This window comes from Oncorhynchus clarkii, chromosome 18, assembly GCF_045791955.1.
Source record: "Oncorhynchus clarkii lewisi isolate Uvic-CL-2024 chromosome 18, UVic_Ocla_1.0, whole genome shotgun sequence".
Taxonomy (NCBI): Eukaryota; Metazoa; Chordata; class Actinopteri; order Salmoniformes; family Salmonidae; genus Oncorhynchus; species Oncorhynchus clarkii.
Window position 1 is genome coordinate 57,556,739 of NC_092164.1, and position 22,763 is coordinate 57,579,501.

Consider the following 22,763-nt stretch of genomic DNA (forward strand, 5'->3'; position numbering starts at 1 on the left):
TGGCTTTGGGGATTTTTTCTGTAAGGCTATTAAGACTCTCTATGCAAATGGTAACAGCTCTATCAAATTGAAATATGGCACCTCACCCAGATTTGAGTTAAAGAGAGGAATTAGGCAAGGTTGTCCTATCTCTCCGTACCTGTTTTTATTAATCACCCAACTTCTTACAAATTCTTTAAATAATAGTCCTGTACAAGGTATCTCCATAGCTGGTAAAGAAATTATTATAAGCCAGCTGGCTGACGATACTACACTTTTTCTGAAAGACGCTAACCAAATTCCCATATCGATCAATGTGATACAATCCTTTTCCAAAGCGTCTGGTCTATATCTTAACATTACGAAATGTGAACTCATGGCTGTCAAAGATTGTGTGACACCTTCATATTATGGTATTCCAGTAAAAGAAGAACTTACATATTTAGGCATAACCATTACAAAGGATCAGAAGTCTAGAGGCTTACTAAATTTTAACCCTCTTATTAAAAAAAACCAGAAGAAACTAAATCAATGGCTACAGAGGGACCTATCTTTAAAAGGTAGAGTCCTAATAACCAAGGCTGAAGGTATCTCTAGACTAACATATGGTGCGCTATCTTTATATCTTGACCGTAAAATAAGCAAGGAGATAGACCAGATGCTTTTCAACTTTAGGAAAACTGAAGGAAAACTGTTGTAATGAACACTTATGTCACACCCTGACCATAGTTTACTTTGTATATTTCTATGTTGTGGTTGGTCAGGGTGTGATCTGAGTGGGCATTCTATGTTACATGTCTAGTTTGTCTAGTTCTATGTTCGGCCTGATATGGTTCTCAATCAGAGGCAGGTGTTCGTCATTGTCTCTGATTGGGAACCATATTTAGGTAGCCTGGGTTTCACTGTGTGTTTGTGGGTGATTGTTCCTGTCTATGTGTTTTCACCAGATAGGCTGTTTAGGTTTTCGTTACGTTCTTTATTTTGTATTGATTCGTGTTTTACGTTTGTTTATTAAAACATGGATCGCAATCTACACGCTGCATTTTGGTCCGACTCACCTTCTCATATAGAAAACCATTACAGAATCACCCACCACCAACGGACCAAGCAGCGTGTCAACAGGCAGCAACAGCAGCGTAAAGAGGATTGGACATGGGAGGACGTTATGGACAGCAGGAGTATGGACTATACTACTTGGGAGGAGATCGACAGGTGGGCGGCCGACCCAGGGAGAGTGCCGGAGCCCGCATGGGATTCGCTGGAACAGTGCGAGGAAGGTTATCGTAGAATGGAGGCGGTGAAAGCAGAGAGGCGCTGGTATGAGAAGGCAGCACGGCGACGCGGATGGAAGCCCGAGAGGCAGCCCCAAAAATTTCTTGGGGGGGGGCTAACAGGGAGTATGGCTACGCCAGGTAGGAGACCTGGGCAGACTCCCTGTGCTTACCGGGGGGCTAGAGAGACCGGACAGGCACCGTGTTATGCAGTGGTGCGCACGGTGTCTCCAGTGCGGGTGCATAGCCCGGTGCGGTATATTCCAGCTCCGTGTGTCGGCCGGGCTAGATTGAGCGTCGAGCCTAATGCCATGAAGCCGACTCTACGCAGCTGGTCCCCAGTGCGTCTCCTTGGGCCGGCTTACATGGCACCAGCCTTGCCCTCGGTGTCTCCGGTTCGCCTGCATAGCCCAGTGCGGGCTATTCCACCTCGCCGCACTGGCAGGGCGACCGTGAGCATTCAACCAGGTAAGGTTGGGCAGGCTCGGTGCTCAAGAGCTCCAGTGCGCCTGCACGGTCCGGTTTTTCCAGTACCACCTCCACACCCCAGCCCTCCGGTAGCAGCTCCCCGCACCAGGCTTCCTGTGCGTGTCCTCGGCCCAGTACCACCAGTGCCAGCACCACGCATCATCACTACAGTGCGTCTCGCCTGTCCAGCGCTGCCAGAGCCTTCCTCCTTTTCAGCGCTGTTGGAGTCTCCCGCCTGTTTAGCGCTGTTAGCCTCTACAGCGCTGCCGGAGTCTCCCGCCTGTTCGGAACTGTCAGTCTGCAAGGAGCTGCCAGTCTGCAAGGAGCTGCCAGTCTGCAAGGAGCTGCCAGTCTGCAAGGAGCTGCCAGTCTGCATGGAGCTGCCAGTCTGCATGGAGCTGTCAGTCTGCAAGAAGCTGCCAGTCTGCAGGGAGCTGCCAGTCTGCAAGAAGCCGCCAGAGCTGCCAGTCTGCAAGAAGCCGCCAGAGCTGCCAGTCTGCAAGGAGCCGCCAGAGCTGCCAGTCTGCAAGGAGCCGCCAGAGCTGCCAGTCTGCAAGGAGCCGCCAGAGCTGCCAGTCTGCAAGGAGCCGCCAGAGCTGCCAGTCTGCAAGGAGCCGCCAGAGCCGCCAGTTAGCATGGAGCAGCCAGGGCCGCCAGTTAGCATGGAGCAGCCAGGGCCGCCAGTCAGCATGGAGCAGCCCGGGCCGCCAGTCAGCATGGAGCAGCCCGGGCCGCCAGTCAGCATGGAGCAGCCAGGGCCGCCAGTCAGCATGGAGCAGCCAGAGCAGCCAGTCAGCATGGAGCAGCCAGAGCTGCCAGTCAGCATGGAGCAGCCAGAGCTGTCAGTCAGCATGGGGCAGCCAGTCAGCATGGAGCAGCAAGAGCTGCCAGTCAACCAGACTCTTCCAGATCTGCCAGTCGACCAGACTCTTCCAGATCTGCCAGTCGACCAGACTCTTCCAGATCTGCCAGTCGACCAGACTCTTCCAGATCTGCCAGTCGACCAGACTCTTCCAGATCTGCCAGTCGACCAGACTCTTCCAGATCTGCCAGTCGACCAGACTCTTCCAGATCTGCCAGTCGACCAGACTCTTCCAGATCTGCCAGTCGACCAGACTCTTCCAGATCTGCCAGTCGACCAGACTCTTCCAGATTCTCCAGTCAGCCAGGATCTGCTAGATCCAACTATCTGCCTGGGCTTCCTCTCAGTGCTGAGCTTCCTCTCAGTGCTGAGCTACCCATCAGTCCGGAGCTACCTCTGTCCCGAGCTGTCCCTCTGTCCCGAGCGGTCATTAAGGAGGGTAACCTATCTAGGGACGCTAAGGAGGTGGACTAAAACGATTATGGAGTGGGGTCCACGTCCAGCGCCAGAGCCGCCACCGCGGACAGATGCCCACCCAGACCCTCCCCTATAGGTTCAGGTTTTGCGGCCGGAGTCCGCACCTTGGGGGGGGGGGGTACTGTCACACCCTGACCATAGTTTACTTTGTATATTTCTATGTTGTGGTTGGTCAGGGTGTGATCTGAGTGGGCATTCTATGTTACATGTCTAGTTTGTCTAGTTCTATGTTCGGCCTGATATGGTTCTCAATCAGAGGCAGGTGTTCGTCATTGTCTCTGATTGGGAACCATATTTAGGTAGCCTGGGTTTCACTGTGTGTTTGTGGGTGATTGTTCCTGTCTATGTGTTTTCACCAGATAGGCTGTTTAGGTTTTCGTTACGTTCTTTATTTTGTAGTGTTTGTATTGATTCGTGTTTTACGTTTGTTTATTAAAACATGGATCGCAATCTACACGCTGCATTTTGGTCCGACTCTCCTTCTCATATAGAAAACCGTTACAACTTATGAGAATGGAGGACTGAATTTTCTGGATTTTACTACTTTAAATAATACTTTTAAGATCAATTGGATAAAACAATTCCTAAGAAGACCCACTTCTATCTGGAATTTTATTCCTCATCATGTCTTCTCTACTTTTGGTGGCCTTAACTTCATGTTGTTTTGCAATTATAATATTGACAAAGTTCCAGTGAAACTTTCTGCTTTTCATCGGCAGGTTTTCTTGTCATGGTCCTTAATTTATAAACACAATTTTTCTCCACACAGATATTATATATGGAATAATCGGGATATATTGTATGAAAATACCTCTCTGTTTTTAGAATATTGGTTCTGAAATAATATCCTATTGGTGAGCCAACTGGTAAATGCAGAGGGTCTTTTACTCAGTTATAAAGAATTCTTATCACTTTACAAGGTCCCTGTAACACCTAAAGATGTTGCAATTGTTTTAGATGCCATTCCCTCAGGTGTTGCTATGTTATTCAGGAACGGGTCAAGACCTGACCCTCAGAGCCTACCTTCTGTTGACCCTGTTGACTCATCAGTAGGAAAGATTTGTTTCTCTTTTGGTCCATTCAACAACAGAGCGATACAATCCTTGTTTCAGCAGGATATTGTATCTATAACTTATGTCATGCCTTATTGGAATGGATTTATTGATAATATCTGTTGGAAAAAAGTTTGGATGTTGCCACACACATACCTACTTGTTAACAAAATTAAGGAAGTTTCCTTTAAAATGATTCATAAATATTATCCTGCCAACCACTATATGAAGAAGTTTAAGGAAAACATCAACTCAAATTGCTCCTTTTGTAATGACCACCCAGAAACAGTTGTGCATCTTTTTTGGCATTGTATGCATGTAAGAAAACTGTGGCAAGACATCAGTAGGTTTATAATTGAACACATTTATGAAGATTTTACACTATTGTGGAGAGATATACTGTTTGGATTCTTTACATACAATAGAAATAAGCGGAATCATTTTTATGTAATTCATTTCATTATTCTTTTGGCCAAATTTCATATACACAAATGTAAATTTACAAACAGAAAACCACATTTTCGTACCCTACAAAAAGAAATTGAACTGTATTTTAAGACAGTTAAATGCTCTACTGACAAAAAAGCTGTTAGAATTGTAAGTATATGCATGTCCTTTAAGGTCCTTGTGTAATTGTAATGTGATATTGTACCCCCTAGCTCGATTGTCTATTGTTTGTAATCTATGTATGCTTGTGTTCCCTCATGTGCTTTATGTATTAAGTTTAAATTAATAAAAATAAAAAATAAAAATTTTTTTTTAAACAATCTTGTGCATTATACAAAATACCTGCAAACTACCATGAAGATCCACAGTCACCAAATGGCTGCCATTTAGTTTAAAAAAACGTATTCAGGAGTTGGTCCCCTGCGTGACGGTTGAGCTAACGTAGGCTATTGCGATTAGCATGAGGTTGTAAGTAACAAGAACATTTCCCAGGACTTCGACATATCAGATTTTGTCAGAAAGCTTAAATTCTTGTTAATCTAACTACACTGTCCAATTTACAGTAGCTATTACAGTGAAAGAATACCATGCTCTTGTTTGAGGAAAGTGCACAGTTTTGAACATGAAAAGTTATTAATAAACAAATTAGGCACATTTGGGCAGTCTTGATACAAAAGTTTGAACAGAAATACAATGGTTCATTGTATCAGTCTAAAACTTTGCACATACACTGCTGCCATCCAGTGGCCAAAATCTAAATTGTAACTGCACTGGAATAATAAATTATGGCCTTTCTCAAAGATGATGGGACAAAAGAAAATGTAAACGGTTGATTTTTTTCTTTGTATTACCTTTTTCCAGATCTAATGCGTTATATTCTCCTACATTCCTTTCACATTTCCACAAACTTCAGAGTGTTTCCTTTCAAATGGTACCAAGAATATGCATATCCTTGCTTCAGGGCCTGAGCTACAGGCAGTTAGACTTGGGTATGTCATTTTAGTCGAAAATTGGGGGAAAAAGGGGGAAGATCCTTAAGATGTTTTAATACATTAATTATTCATATTGGATGGATGATTTTGTATTGATGTTTGTAGCTAGTAGGCTGGCCTACTGTACACACAGGTTGGCAGGGCAGGTAGGTAGACAAGGAAGGCAGGCTAGGTATGCAAGGTAGGTAAGGCAGCCAGGCAGTTAGGTAGGCAAGCAGGTAGGTACAGTAGGGTGAGTAGATCCAGTAGGTAGATGCGGTAGGTATAGAGGTCAATACAGTAGGGAAAATAGGTACAGTAAGTAGATAGATACAGTAGGTAGGTACAGTAGGTTATTACAGTGGGTAGAGACAGTAGGTGTAGTAAATAAATGAAGTAGGTAGATACAATAGGTACAGTAGATAAATACAGTAGGTACGGCAGGTACATTATTACAGTAGGTAGGTACAGCAGGTACAGTAAGAGAAGTATGTACAGTCGCAGCCAACAGTTTTGAGAATGACACAAATATTAATTTTCACAAAGTCTGCTGCCTCAGTTTGTATGATGGCAATTTGCATATACTCCAGAATGTTATGAAGAGTGATCAGGTTAATTGCAATTATTTGCAAAGTACCTTTTTGCCATGCAAATGAACTGAATCCCCCCCAAAAAAATTCCACTGCATTTCAGCCCTGCCACAAAAGGACGAGCTGACATCATGTCAGTGATTCTCTCGTTAACACATGTGTGAGTGTTGACTAGGACAAGGCTGGAGATCACTCTGTCATGCTGATTGAGTTCGAATAACAGACTGGAAGCTTCAAAAGGAGGGTGGTGATTTGAATCATTGTTCTTCCTCTGTCAACCACGGTTACCTGCAAGGAAACACTTGCCATCATCATTGCTTTGCACAAAAAGGGCTTCACAGGCAAGGATATTGCTGCCAGTAAGATTGCACCTAAATCAACCATTTATCGGATCATCAAGAACTTCAAGGAGAGCGGTTAAATTGTTGTGAAGAAGGATTCAGGGCGCCCCAGAAAGTCCAGCAATCGCCAGGACCATCTCCTAAAGTTGATTCAGCTGCTGGATCGGGGAACCACCAGTACAGAGCTTGCTCAGGAATGGCAGCAGGCAGGTGTGAGTGCATCTGCACGCACAGTGAGGCGAAGACTTTTGGAGGATGGCCTGTTGTCAAGAAGGGCAGCAAAGATGCCACTTCTCTCCAGGAAAAACATCAGGGACAGACTGATATTTGCAAAAGGTACAGGATTGGACTGCTGAGGACTGGGGTAAAGTCATTTTCTCTGATGAATCCCCGTTCCGATTGTTTGGGGCATCCGGAAAAAAGCTTGTCCGGAGAAGACAAGGTGAGCGCTACCATCAGTCCTGTGTCATGCCAACAGTAAAGCATCCTGAGACCATTCATGTGTGGGGTTGCTTCTCAGCCAAGAGAGTGGGCTCACTCAAAATGTTTCCTAAGAACACATCCATGAATAAAGAATGGTACCAACGCATCCTCCGAGAGCAACTTTTCCCAACCATCCAGGAACAGTTTGGTGACGAACAATACATTTTCCAGCATGATGGAGCACCTTGCCATAAGGCAAAAGTGATAACTAAGTGGCTCGGGGAACAAAACATTGATATTTTGGGTCCATGGCCAGGAAACTCCCCAGACCTTAATCCCATTGAGAACTTGTGGTCAATCCTCAAGAGGCGGGTGGACAAACAAAAACCCACAAATTCTGACAAACTCCAAGCATTGATTATGCAAGAATGGGCTGCCATCAGTCAGGATGTGGCCCAGAAGTTAATTGACAGCATGACAGGGCGGATTGCAGAGGTATTGAAAAAGAAGGGTCAACACTGCAAATGTTGACTCTTTGCATCAACTTCATGTAATTGTCAATAAAAGCCTTTGACACTCATGAAATGCTTGTAATTACACTTCAGTATTCCATAGTAACACCTGACACAAATATCTAACGACACTGAGGCAGAAGACTTTGTGAAAATGTATATTTGTGTCATTCTCAAAACTTTTGGCCACAACTGTACAGTACAGTAGGGGGAGGTAGGTACATACAGTAGGTACAGTAGGGCAGTAGGTATATACAGTATTTAGATACAGTGGGTACAGTATATACAGTAAGTAGATACAGTAGGGGAAGTAGGTAGATACAGTAGGTACAGTAGGGGGAGGTAGATACAGTAGGGGGGTAAGTAGATACAGTAGGTACAGTAGGAGAAGTAAGTAGATACAGTAGATACAGTAGGGGGAAGTAAGTAGATACAGTAGGCACAGTAGATATATACAGTAGGTACAGTAGATACAGTAGGGAGAGTAAGTAGGTACAGTAGATACAGTAGCTACAGTAGGGGAAGTAGGTAGACACAGTAGGTACAGTAGATATATACAGTAGGTAGGTACAGTGGGTACAGTATGTAGATACAGTAGGTACAGTAGATAGTTGGTAGGTACAGTGGGTAAAGTAGGATAAGTATGTACAGTACAGTAAGGGACATAGGTACATACAGTAGGTACAGTAGATATATACAGTATATAGATACAGTAGGTACAGTAGGGGAAGTAGGTAGTAACAGTAGGTAAAGTAGGTACCGTAGGGGGGTAAGTAGATACAGTAGCTACAATAGGTACAGTAGGGGGAGTCAGTAGGTACAGTAGATACAGTAACTACAATAGGGGAAGTAGGTAGATACAGTAGGTACAGTAGATAGATACAGTAGGTAGATACAGTAGGTACAATAGGTAGATACAGTAGGTACATTATTACAGTAGGAAGGTGCAGCAGGTACAGTAGATAGATACAGTAGGTACAGTAGGTACAGTAGATACAGTAGGTAGATACAGTAGGTACATTATTACAGTAGGAAGGTGCAGCAGGTACAGTAGGATAAATATGTACAGTACAGTAGGGAAGTAGGTACATACAGTAGGTACAATAGGGCAGTAGATATATACAGTATGTAGATACAGTAGGTACAGTAGGTAAGGTATATACAGCATATACAGTAGGTAGGTACAGTAGATACAGTAGGTGAAGTAGATAGATACAGTAGGGGGGTAAGTAGATACAGCAGGTACAGTAGGGGAGGTAGGTAGATACAGTAGGAACAGTAGGTAGATATAGTAACTACAGTTGGTAGATACTGTTGGTGAAGTAGATACAGTTGTAACGGTTTTCTTTAGGTGAAGTAGAGTTGGACCAGAATGCAGCGTGGTTGTTATTCATGGTTTTTTAATGAAGAAAAACTATACATGAATAAACTAAACAAAACAAGAAAAGTGTAAACCTAAACAGTCCTATCTGGTGCAAACACAGAGACAGGAACAATCACCCACGAAACACTCAAAGAATATGGCTGCCTAAATATGGTTCCCAATCAGAGACAACGATAAACACCTGCCTCTGATTGAGAACCACTTCAGACAGCCATAGACTATGCTAGAAACCCCTACTATAATACAAACTCAATACCTAACAAAACCCCAAGACAAAACACACCGCATAAAACAAAACCATGCCACACCCTGGCCTGACCAAATTAATAAAGAAAACACAAAATACTAAGACCAGGGTGTGACAACAGTAGATAGTAGATAGATACACTAGGTACAGTAGGTAGATACAATAGGTTGAGAAAGTAGGTACAGCATGTACACTAGGTACAGTAGGTTAAGTAGGCACAGTAGGGGAAAGTAGGTAGATACATTTGGTACAGGATATGCAGTAGATACAGTAGGTACAGTAAGTAGATAGTAGGTGAAGTAGATGCAGTAGGTAGGGTGGGTAGGTACAGTAGGTAGATACAATTGGTAGGTACAGTGGGTAGATACAGTAGCTACATTAGGTAGATACATTAGCTACAGTAGGTACAGTAGTTTAAGTAGGTACGGTAAGGAATGTAGGTAGATACAGTAGGTACAGTAGATACAGTAGGTACAGTACATAGATACAGTAGGTGAAGTAGATACAGTAGGTACAGTAGATGCAGTAGGTTAAGTAGATACAACACGTACAGTAGGTACAGTAGATACAGTATGTTAAGTAGATACAGTTGGTACAGTAGGGGAGGTAGATACAGTAGGTGAAGTAGGTACAGTAGGTGGAGTAGATACAGTAGATGTAGTACGTACAGTAGATACAGTAGGTACAGTAGGATGCTAAAGTAGGTAGATACAGTAGGTGAAGTAGGTACAATAGATACAGTAGATGTAGTAGGTACAGTAGACACAGTAGGTAGATAAAGTAGGAAGGTACAGTAGATACAGTAGGTAGATAAAGTAGGTACAGTAGGTGCGGTAGATACAGTAGGTAGCTAAAGTAGTTAGATACAGTAGGTCGGTACAGTAGATTCAGTAGGTAAAGTAGGTTGTATTGCAATAATTTATAATGTCAAAATATGTTTGTTTATATAACCAAATATGGAGTGTCGTTGAGCAACTATCTTCATTTACTGCCATCTAGCCCGGTATGTACTTCCAAAAAAATGTTCAAGCAACTGAAAAAATATATTGTTTGAAAATAATGTGCATTTTTTTGCATGCTCCAAATCCGCTTCTTCAAAAAGATCACTCTAAAAACGTCATTCAAAAAATGTATGTAGTTCTGTCCTTGAGCTGTTCTTGCCTATTAATGTTCTGTATTATGTCATGTTTCATGTTTTGTGTGGACCCCAGGAAGAGTAGCTGCTGCTTTTGCAACAGCTAGTGGGGATCCTAATAAAATACAAAATACCAAAAATACCCTATATGGTCTACTTAATCTACTTACAAAAAATAATATATATTATTGCAATATTATTGCGCTCCGTGTAGCGTGTGTGAAACAACAGGTTGACATGATATTCATACACTGTTGTAAGCGATAAAATCAATGATGTTTCGGGATACTGTACTGCTGCTGGATCAGCCGACCTGTGGGTGGCAGTAATGAGTGGTTTTATTGGAGGTGCCTAAGAGGTAGATTTGGGAATGCACAACAATACAGATTATTTCCAGACAATTTCTTCGGTTGTTTGTGAATTTTTATTTAGACCTATTTTGGAAGTACATACTAGACGTGACCACAGAAAATTAATATCGTTGCTCAGCGAAACTCCATATGTGGTGGGTAACTAATCTATTTTGACATTATAATGCTTGCAAAGCTGTCTAATGGGAAAATGATTAGCAAACTGGCATCGAGAAGAAACTTGTCATATGCATCTTTCTCCTCCTCTGCCCAGATTCTGGTTCGACTAACATGCTATACTGAGTTTATGGACCCAGCCAACTCCCTATTAAAAATGTACTTCCTCTTGAATTCCGCTTGTAGGTCGACCTGAAACAGGAAAGATGTGGCCAGAGGTTAGAGAGGCAGACCAGTATCCGGACCAAACTCGGAACTGCTGAGGGCTGCTGTGTCCGATCCTGGGAACCATCTCCTGCCATTGTGCCCTTGAGCAAGTCACTTTACCCCTAAAAACTGCTCTCGATCCAGGAGTGCTGCTACCTGGTGGCTAACCCTGTGCCTCTCCAAGTGTGTGTGTATTTGTTGGGGTAGAGATAGACGCATTTCTGTTTCTCACAAAAGTTATTCTAGTCTATTCAGAGGACTCATCCCATTCACTTCTTAGGTAATATGCACAAAATAATTAAATCGTTAGACTATACCTCATGGTAATATAGGCCTAGAGGTATCCAATGAATAGACCTATAACAATTAAATAAACCTTCATTATTTTGGATTGATTGATTACTTACGGTATGCAACAATAGCCTACCTACACTTTAAGTATCCGGCTACAAATTATATCCGGCACCCAAAATGATAAGAATGAATGTCTTGTTGCGTGTGGCGGTGCTGATTCTACTGCAAGCATCAAGGGAATCGTACATTCCCTCATTCACCACAGAGCGGCGCCATTTTACCACAATACGCGCGTTGTTCAAGTGCGTGCACCATCCACAAACCCTACAGAGCTTAGTCGTTTTATTAAGTAAATGCATGTTGTATTGTTTCAATGCGTTTTGGTGAGGTTTAACGTGCATGTTGTTGACGAACAAATCATCGAGTTTAATAAAGTACTTTCCATAGAGTTTCACCGTGGTAAGAGACGTGTCTAATAATGAATTTGATGCAGAAATGTTAATCGTTATGATGTAGACCTTGCTGTAATTTTAAAATGAACATAGGCCTACAAATGAATGATCTAAGGACTCTTCTGAACATATATATTTTATACATTGGACATATAGGCCTGTCGACTCACAATATGGAGTAAAAACAAACAAAAACACTTTGTTTTATGGCACATGTGAGTGACTGGTTATTTATTTATAAATATGCTAGTAAAACAGAAATCTAGTTTGATATTTTCGTTGCAGTACCTGCATTTTATTTGGAGGCAATCGAAACAGTTTCATTTCTGAATGTGCATTAAGTCCAATCAACATTAAGATAAATACTGTAGTCATTTCTTTATTTTGTTTCGTTTGTCAAAGGCAGATAATACAACCAACAGTCGTAATGTTTTGATACCGAAGCTCATGATAGACTAATATATCCATGTGGACGTTTTGGAAACTATAATTTACCCCCCTAAATTGTCCACCGATGACATGACACACAGTTTAATTGCCCATTTTGATTGATAGTAAAAACACAACAAAGTATAGCTTGAGTCGTATATCGCCTATGGCAAACTGGTCGAGCGAGTTGGGGTGTATGCTGCCTGCGCGCCTTGGCCAATGGAACCAGATCCTCCCTGCAGTGCGTAAGAGCGCAATTTAGGATTTAACCAGGTCTTTGCTGTGGAGCTGGCAGCAGTTCGAGAGAGCCCGTCGGCGAAAGCACACATCACACAATGCAAGTGTAGTCTTCACTCAGTCTTCATACGTCTCAGTGGAAACAGACTTCCCTTTAACGTTGCTGCTTCGAACTATGACTGGAGTATTCGACCGAAGGATTCCGAGTATCAAACCTGTCGACTTCCAGAACCCTTTTCAGCTTTCCACCACAATGCATCACCCGTCTCAGGAATCTCCTACGCTGCCCGAGTCTACGGCCACGGATTCTGGCTACTACAGCCCTGCTGGAGCAGTGCACCATGGCTATTGTTCGCCTAACTCCACCTCGTATGGGAAACCGCTCAATGCCTATCAGTACCAGTACCACGGCGTAAACGGATCTGCGGGAAATTACCCTGCAAAAACATACCCAGACTACAGCGCATACACAGCCTCTGCTTACCACCAATATGCTGGAACTTATAGCAGAGTACAACCACAACCATTAAGTCCGCAAGGTAATTAGCCTACATTATTATTCTTGTTGTTGTTGTTGTTGTTATTATTTAATCAAGTGTGTGCTTTGTTCGAGCTCTCACACTATTGTTTACATGCGAATAGCCTATTTCAAGCAAAGATATTTTCCTTCATGGGAACATTTTTGAAATTAAATTGGTAAAGGGGCACACATTTTTCTGAAAAGTAATTCTGTAAAAATGACAAACTTTTCCTTTACCGGTTAGACTATTTGCTATACGCATTTGCTTGTCTATACATCGACAGAGAGCCCTCCCTAAGAGACATTTGTCCACGGGATGTCCTTTTGATTTGATCTCTCTGAAATTGATGGTATAACCAGGAAATATGACTGCATTATGTAAATACTTTATACTGAGTTCGTTTATACACCACATATAAAGTAATTTATTTATTTCTTTCTTTCTTTCAGAAAAAGAGGTAGCAGAACCTGAAGTGAGGATGGTAAACGGAAAGCCCAAGAAAATCAGAAAACCAAGAACAATCTACTCCAGTTTTCAGCTCGCCGCCCTGCAGCGGAGATTTCAGAACACACAGTACCTCGCGCTGCCTGAGAGAGCAGAGCTTGCGGCTTCGTTGGGACTCACGCAAACGCAGGTAAATAGCTTACTATTCTTCAACTTTATTGTCTGTTCAAAGTTGCATTCTATTTTGTTTATTTTTTTAAATCAAAATTATCACTTGTTCTATTTTGTTATCCTTCACTGGAATTGTCCGTTCAAAATTGCATTACGTTTACAATATACATGTAATGCGTAATGTGTGCGTAATTAACGAAAACACATCGCCCCAATGCTTACATCATATGAATACTTTAGTATTATGGAATTTGTGGGTTTTAATATGCTTTTATTTATGAACTCGTTTTAACATCGTTCTCATCCATCCCCAGGTCAAAATATGGTTCCAGAACAAAAGGTCGAAACTGAAGAAAATCATGAAGAATGGCGAACTCCCACCGGAACACAGCCCGAGCTCCAGCGATCCCATGGCTTGCAACTCTCCTCATTCACCCGCCGTCTGGGACACGCAGGGCCCGTCCAGGCCTCACAGCCACCAGGCACAGAACAACAACTCGGCGGCATCAACCTTTTTGGAAAACTCCGCCTCTTGGTACTCCGCGGCTGGTTCCATGAATTCTCACCTCCAGACCCCCAACTCGATACAGCACTCTTTGGTTCTCGGATCGGGGACGTTATACTGAAACCCAGTTCAACAAATATTTCATTGTATGGGACTCGTGTTTAAAAGATTCAGAGGAATATGCAATGTATTGATGACAGTCATAGAAGAACGTGTATAATGTGTAAATGTGTGCATGTAATTTATTGCATTTTGGAAGACTAATTAAACGTTTTAAATGGACAATGGAACCCAGACACTTTCAATGGCGCCCTCCTGAATTAACACTTTTAAGGCAATTGTTTTGCTGATACCCACAAATCCCTCATAATTACTGATATAGCATGTAGGCCTAGATAGGCTATTCGCACTGAATATCAAGGACTCCATAACATAACAATATAAGCATACTTTCTGTGAGACACTTTAAATCCATGTGCAGCTCAAACTCGAGTTTAATTGCCTGGACTGCCTGTGTGCCCATATTTGGTCAGTGGTGCAAAGTAGTGATTCACTTTAAATAATAATTTGGCCACACATCTATCAACAAGGAGATGGGTCTAATGACCTTGGGCTAAACAGTTAGGCTGTTTCATTTTCAACAACCACGGAATTCTCAGGGGGAGTTACCTTCAGGTATCTCAAAAGGTTAGGCTAGATTTATTTCGTGTCATGTCAAGTTATTCATTTGAAAACTGCAACCTGTTTTATGGTTATGTGCATATAAACATGCCCATAGTAAATAGTTTTCAGCGGATCCATAACCGACTAAACAGAACCTATATCGAAGAGAGAAGCATCATTGAGTGTATAATAATTAACATTTTTGAAGAGTGTGTTTTGAATTACAATTGAATTTGGAATGATTGATTGCAGGTATCATATCATATTCATCGTTTTGAAATATTTATTTCTGAAAGACAAATACCCAAGGAATGGCATTATATTGTTAACTCTATTAAACAGTCATAAGAAAACATATAATTTAGTTTTTTCTTGTTGTTCGTGTAAACCAAACAATGAAATGTTGTGAAGATACACACAACATTGATTATATTTTCTTCCAGGTTAATTCTAGTTTTAGGTTTATGTTAAGACAAACAAATCAAATAGATTAGGTCGTATTATTATTAGGCTATTATTATTAATTCAATCGTGTTACAGGGAAGCACATTTCAGTCTTGTGTTTTGGAGTTGCATCTGGATTCTGAACTTCCCCAAAGAATATGGGTGTCGGTCTGGCAGACAGTCTGCAGCAGTGCTCTCTTTGTGTCCCCTACAATTAGCTGCTTTGAATGGCAGAGAGGAGGCGAAGGGGCGGCATGTAGATCTGAGACAATCCGCATTCCTGTGGGGGCAGATCGGCTCCAGAGCTCTGCCACTCCCGCGGCCACAGCCCACCTCCGTCAGACGTTCCGGGTAAAATAAAATCTTCAGCATTTGAACATATCATTAGGCCTACTACCAGTGTTGCCACTGCAAACCACTAAACAAATAGGCCCACTGCGCTGAAGCGAACATCTTGTTCCAGACTTTACATAAAGCATGTTATCATTATGCATCAATAGCCTATTTAAACGAATCAACCAAGAAACAATCACACTACAACACACACACACACACACACACACACACACACACACACACACACACACACACACACACACACACACACACACACACACACACACACACAGGGAGTGGACACGTTTAACACCGGTTTAAGATAGCCTGGACACATTATAATGTTGTTAAGCGTCTGACCTAAGGATTCACAATACATAATACACCAATGTTGACATGGTTGTGCATATAACTGAATACTCGTCTCATCTCTCTGGTTTTCCCAAGGGCCTGGCTGGCCTGGCTGAATATAGCCTTAGCAAGCAAGCGATGCACTTGGACATGTTCAGCTGAAATAATTGTGCAAAAAATAAAACGTTTTGCTGAACGCTAATCCAAAACATGAACGTGGTTTATATCAACCTAATTTCTACATGTCACGTGCTTCCGTAATTACATTGCCAGTAGGCTACTCGAGAAATCTACGTTTGATTTTCATATTACTGTTTATTCTCCCTCCACACCCGTCCCCCAACACACACGTACAGGCACACAAGCACACGCACACACACGCCATTATATCGAGAGCCCCGTTAAATTCCAACTGAACATTTTCCACTCAGCCAGTTCCCTTGCAAATCGAGTCTAAATAATGACAGTTAGCTTTACTAGCTTCAACTATAACACTCAACAATAATTATACTCCAGGATTAGGCCTCCATTATCATAATCTGGACATTGACAATTACCTATAATTTGCAAAGATGCGCTTGCTTCTTGATTGCAGAAGGCTTTTTTCTAGCTCACCATCACTAAACAGTGACAGTAATAACAGCTAATTTTGCAGGCAATATATAAGAGGTACCGCGGTGTAAATACACTTTCACACCTGGATGTGCTTACTCAACCACGAGCAGTAGAACCGTGTTCTGTCGGAGACAGTGTTCCCATTCGAAGCCCAAGCTTGTTGATCATTGCTAACACTATTGTAGGCTAAAGAATCGTTTGAAGGTAAGGCTATATATTTTTTATTTATCATGATGAAGCTACCTCAGTAGCCTAGCTAGGTCGTTGCGCTCTATGAATCCCTATGAAGGATTGTTACACACTTTTGTTTAAGAATGTTATAACCTACCTTATTTTAGGTGACACTATTGATTGTGTTTTACTAGGCTTTTGGAAGTTATGTGATAAATAGCAGCATGCATTCAACACTAGCCTATACTAGCAGCCTGAATTACCTTTTTATTCTACCCTATCTATTTGTCAGGTGTTTTTATTTGTCCGACGGGACAATTTTATTTATTTCTAAAGCCCACCTTTGCCAATTCGGATTTTAGAATCAATTGCAATCATGACGCCAAACTGATAAAATACTAGGGATAGCCTGAAACCTATAGTGATATCCGGCAGTTATAATGTACCCTGGATATATGGTCTGTCTCCTAACCTACAGCAGAGTAACATACTGCATCAATCTATCTTAGCCGGAAAACCACAAAGATCTGGGAGTGTTGACATCTCCCTCCCTTACCATATCTCTCTCTCTCCATCTCTCTCTCTCGATGTAAATATTCAATTCATCGTGGCCTCCCAAGAGCTCTTGTCCTCGTGTTTTCATTTGTTCTCTTCTGTTCCCTCTCCCTGTCTCATCAAGTCGCTATATCTATTTTTGTTCATTTGAATCAATTACATGAAATAATATGAAACATTTGCATTGTTTGGGTCTTTTCACAACTTGGATGCCTCCACCAATGAGAAATAGCATTCTTGCTATTGCAACTATTTGCATATCCTATAAAATTCAGTTTTTATGACGATATAGGCTTATTGTAAAAAATGATATGATTTGCCCAAGTCCTTCGAGTGTGAAAAGACCACACCGCGCACTTTCTGCTTTACGAGTTACGCTCGGACAATATAGGAAAGTTATTAAGCGAAACGTTATTTACGGGGGTTTGGGGAATAACTATATATACAAATATAGGCCTGTAGATATAGTCGTGATAGGGCCTGTTTTGGTCAAATGGGGCCCATGCAGGTATACTGTGCCAGTGGGGCATTCACGACTTGACAGCTGCAGACACTTTCTCTTTTATTTTTTACATTGTAATTTCTGATAATATCCCAACTGTTCACTGCTCTCAGCAATTTGTATATGAATAACCGAATAATTTCCCTCTTTTGTTCCGCGTCTGTGCTACCTCAAATCCAAATAAAGATGCCTTTTAGTATTAAAAGTGGTAGAAAATTACAGGTAATTATCTTTGACGGTAAAAACGCTGTAATCAGCGGGCTACATCAAAAATTACCCTAATTATGCCTGCATTTATGAGAATGGAAAAAAGCCTCACTTGGATAAAACCCATAAATTGTCCCAAATATCTCCTTCATATTGAACGGAACTGCAGCTGGATGCTTTGTTCAAGATCGATCCCGTGGAGCTTGGCATTTAGCGTCTTGCATTAGGACGGGCAGAGGGGAGAAAAACATTGTGTCAATACTTCTAATAATTGAGGCAGAAAATGACAAGATTAACAGGACAAGGAGCTACCATCTTTTTCGTGATAAATTGAGAGAGGGGAGCAGGGTAAGTTAATTTCCTCTGGTGTTGTTTAATATATATTGACAATTTTGTTCGTTTGCAGTGCATTGACAATGTCTATTTTATAAAGAGGAAACATAATGTTATGACGAATAGCCTGTAACTTTTTCATGAAAAACCATATGGGACCTACATTTTAGAACGTCCATATGACATCTTGACAAGGAACGATTCATCAGTCATTTTTACACACATCAACCATCTTCATATTGCAGTACAAAACACGATACTTTGTTTTAAGTCATGGATTAATCCATTTATGAAAGACAAAACATAAAAGTGGAATGTACAACTAAAATCGAAGAATATATTTACAGACAGACAGATTGCTTTGTTTTGCATGAAAAAAAACACAGTCAAAGAGCAGTTAAGATTTCAACAATATATCATGGCATCATGTTGAACCCGCAAAAAACTCGTGAGTGTTGTCCATTCTGTGCCCAAGTGACGGGCTGAATGTCAGTGATATTTTTGGTATATTGACAGTCAAATGTTGACATGAATGAAAGCAACAAAGGCAATCCCACTGAACAGTCATTGGTAAATTAATACGTTTCGTTCCTTTAGGGTGTGTCATATCACAGTCTTTGCCCTCAAGTATCCATCAAAAGCAGCCGACCCTGTCTCCAATGAATCTCTCTGTTCGAACGGGGCACCCCTTTTGTCTCGAGGCTGACGGAAATCAATTGTGCAGGTAAAACTATGAAGGTTCGAACGTCTTGAGTCAGACCTCGGGCCTTCCCGCCCTTTACGCAGTCTATCTCTGCATTGTCTCTTGGTGTGGGGAGGAGTACCAGTGAGAATACCCGGGCATGTAGCCGTTGGCCGCCATGTTAACCCCTTTGCTGGACGCTGACACGTCCCATATTGGAGGAATTGCTGGAGAGCGGGGAGACAGGCCGATGGAACCAGGCATAGTAGGGTCGCTCTCGTGCGGGTTGCCACCTGCCTTCAGCAGCTTCTTGAACTTTGACCTTTTATTCTGGAACCATATCTTTACCTGCACAAGATGGCAGGAAGGAAAGGGAAGACCAGATGACAGATAACGATTATATCATTCATGTATTTATTCATCTATTAACATTTTTATAAATAGGCTTATAGACCAACTGATATGTTGAATATGAGTTAGGAGGCCTACATAACATTACTACAATACATTCGCGCAGGCCTACATTCAAACCTGCATCTTAGATGCTGCTGCCCTGTATACATAGGCATGGAATCACAGGTCACTTTAATAATGTTGACATATAGCTTTACTTATTTCATATGTATTCCATTCTACTGTATTTTAGTCAATGCCATTCCGACATTGCTCGTCCTAAAATGTATATATTTGTTAATTGCATTATTTTATTTTTTAGATTTGTGTGTATTGTTGTGAATTGTTAGATATTACTGCACTGTTGGAGCTAGGAACACAAGCATTTCGCTACACCCAAAATAACATCTGCTAAATATTTGTATTTGATTTGATTTGATAGGTTAAAAAAAAGTAAATATCATGAAGGAATCCTAAATTGGTCAACAACAAAAACACAATACCCAGACCAATTTTAGCGTATAGGGTAGTAATAACAATAATAATCACAATATTAATAGGCCTACTAATAACACTAATAAATAATAATAATACATGATAATAAAGCGCCAACAACAATATAATAATGTATACCCTTTTGTATAATAATTCATGTTTTGAGAATAGGCCTACCTGTGTCTGTGTTAGTCCGAGAGAAGCAGCCAGCTCAGCGCGTTCTGGCAGGGCGAGGTATTGTGTTTGCTGAAAACGGTGATTTAAAGCTTGAAGCTGCAAACTAGAATAAATCGTCCGAGGTTTGCGAATCTTCTTGCCTTTCCCGTTGAAACGAATTTCTCCGTTTTCAATCACTGTGGTTTTCTGCTGCTCTGCAACAAAAAAAGGGCAATGTTAGTCCATTAAGGACAAACATATTCCACAACAAATAGGCCTAGTTTATAATTCCCCTAGTATAATTAATTTAATAGAATAGAATAGTTCCAAATCTATTTAAATGTCTAAATGTCTAATAAGGAAAACATATGAGAAAACCAATGATAGGCCTTCTCTATTAAATTCAGACCACTAATACATATTCACATCTCACATTCGCTTAATCCAGTCCACCATTATTGTAATCATCATCGAATCTTCTGTCATATTTAGGATATTGCTCGTAATGACATGCCAATTAAATGTTAATTATAACTTTCAAAGCGAAAGACCGTTTAATTCCTAGAATAATTCGTGAGGATTCCTCGCTTGTCATTATCATTATACCCTGTGCAAAGAATGGCCATAGAATAGGATCTATAACAAAAAGAGACAACATTAACTAAATATAATATAGAAAAATAGGCAACATACAAATTGTCATTCAGATACAATTTGAAATTAGTTTCCCATTCAACCGTCTGCTGGACGTTTATTGTGCTTTATCTTTTACTTGGCCGATTTTAGAAAAATATATATGTCACTTGCTTTGTTATCGCTGCACGATGAAAAAGACATTGAGCATATTTCTTGTCATGAATGGGAAAGCATCTTACCTGTGCCGTCTAACCTTGTCTGACCGCCAGTGGTGTTATTGTGGTAGGACGGCAGGTACGGGCTGTGGTGGGGGTGGCTCACGTAGGAGTACGGTAGCGACCTGTTGTAAGAATTGTTGCCGGAGTACGGAGAGTTATCGTGCTGATGGTGAGCTGGGTGCGACCCGGAATGGAGACAGTGCAGCGGGTAGTGGCTGGCAGCCATCGACGGAGAGCTCTGTTGTGAGTGAGACTGCTGACCAAACTCCATGAAAGCCGACTTGGACGAGTCCTGAGCCTCCAGACCGTTAGCCATCGTAGTCATGGTCATCATCAAATGTTCTGCCTTGAGAGCACTCGCCCCCTCTCTCAAGTCCAAATGGATTCTCTCGCTGTGTTGTTGTCTCTCTCTTCAGCGAACAGATATTGTCCTATTAAGACCCGAATTACTCAGTTACTTCGATTTTTTTTCTCCTCTGGTATTCTTACTTGGTATGGCGCAAGTTGGGCATAAGTTAATGCAGAGATTTAAGGTGGATTCTGTTAAAATTGAATCCTTGCTTCCAGACTTGATGCAGACACTACAAGTAAAATGGTTTGTCTCCAAAGGGCAACGCCTTCCGATTGGTCATTCAACCCAACGTCATCAGTTGTGTGCTTCACTATTCTTCAGTGTGAGTTAACCCACCTTACCAGCTCCCACTACAGCCACAACTATGGTGGGAGAACCTCATAATTCATACGGAGAACATAGTCAAACGCAAGGTATAATAATTATGCCAGCCCTTTGGAATAGTCCATTTGTTTTAGGATTAATCCTCAACCCCAAATTACGCAAAACGTATCCCACACCAATTTGATTTAGCCTCAGGAACTAATATCATTTGAACACACCATATCATCACCCTGGAAATATACTTACACCATTTCTATACCGTCGTAATCATTAGGTTATTGGAAGAACAATTGCATGCGACGAATCAACAAGATGACAAAAACACTGTATTGCAGAGAGGAAGGATGGATGTCGTGGTAAACTGACAGTATCATTTATCCCTTTTGAAATAAGATGCGTGATAGCCTACAGTCGGAAATGTATGCAAATTATACAGTACGGTTTGGCAAATTCTGTTGCAATAGAAACTATCAATGCAAATGCAATAATACATCTCCCAATTCTACTTTCATAAAACCTGTCGTTAAAAAAACATTGTCAACGCGTTTTTTTTCTTCATAGTGTGGGATTCATTTATTTCAAAATGGTGATGAAAAAGCAATTATGGTCGCAATCAGTTATAACTAAAACCTCTTTGATTAACCACCACACTTTATTTAAATTGGAGCTATAAAATTAAGAACATTTCGCCTGTAATGATTATGGACTGGGTTTGTTTTGGGAAGGTGGAATAAAACTGAATATAGCATAAATTATCCCCTAATTATACGCCAGTATCGCCTCAATTATCCTCTTATCAAAAATGGTTGTCTAAATGCAGCGTTTAGTTTCAATGTTCTCCCTTTCTATAACAAGAACTTGGTACCTTGCTATTATTGCCAGGCATGTTATTTACTTTGGGGGATTTAAAAAGTGCACAACCCAGCCGGATAATCATTTTCCAGCAGTGGACCAAGAGAGAAGCACAGAGACAGTTGGTAGATATGAAATATATAAAATGCCTTTTAATATTGGATTTTAAACCAAGGCTTTCATATGAAAACGAAATATTTGAAGGTTACTTCTATATGGACATCAGGAATGTAGGTAAGATACCTATGAGCCATGTCTTCTGCATGATGGATTTTACACATTTTTGTTTGTTAAGGCTACATAGGGATTTATGTATTTGTTTAGATACATTAAATACGGTAGGAATCAATGCAATTATTAGTAACCTTATGGGACTTAGAACAGGTATATTAGCCTAGACGTCGTCATCCCTGAATGATCTAACATAGAATGTCTCATCCCGAGTTCCACCTCAACACGCAGGAGAGAAACCAGATCCATACCTTTTCTAATCGGCTTCGAATGGCACAAGGCAAACGTTGATGGGCTTTTC

General features: G+C 41.3%; 2 protein-coding genes across 2 annotated transcripts; one reads left to right on the forward strand and one right to left on the reverse strand.

The window, feature by feature from the left end:
• Nucleotides 1-12,385: 12,385 nt before the first annotated feature.
• On the forward strand, nucleotides 12,386-14,280 carry LOC139372739 (distal-less homeobox 5a). Its single transcript, XM_071112536.1, has 3 exons — nucleotides 12,386-12,844; nucleotides 13,276-13,460; nucleotides 13,756-14,280. The coding sequence occupies exons 1-3, from the start codon at nucleotides 12,481-12,483 to the stop codon at nucleotides 14,065-14,067; spliced, it is 861 nt and encodes a 286-aa protein (XP_070968637.1). The 5' UTR covers nucleotides 12,386-12,480; the 3' UTR covers nucleotides 14,068-14,280.
• Nucleotides 14,281-18,585: 4,305 nt separating this feature from the next.
• Nucleotides 18,586-21,037, reverse strand: LOC139372741 (distal-less homeobox 6a). Its single transcript, XM_071112537.1, has 3 exons — nucleotides 20,725-21,037; nucleotides 19,871-20,064; nucleotides 18,586-19,153 (listed from the first exon to the last, which is right to left on the reverse strand). Exons 1-3 carry the CDS (start codon nucleotides 21,035-21,037, stop codon nucleotides 18,911-18,913), a joined length of 750 nt encoding a protein of 249 aa, XP_070968638.1. The 3' UTR covers nucleotides 18,586-18,910.
• Nucleotides 21,038-22,763: the final 1,726 nt, after the last annotated feature.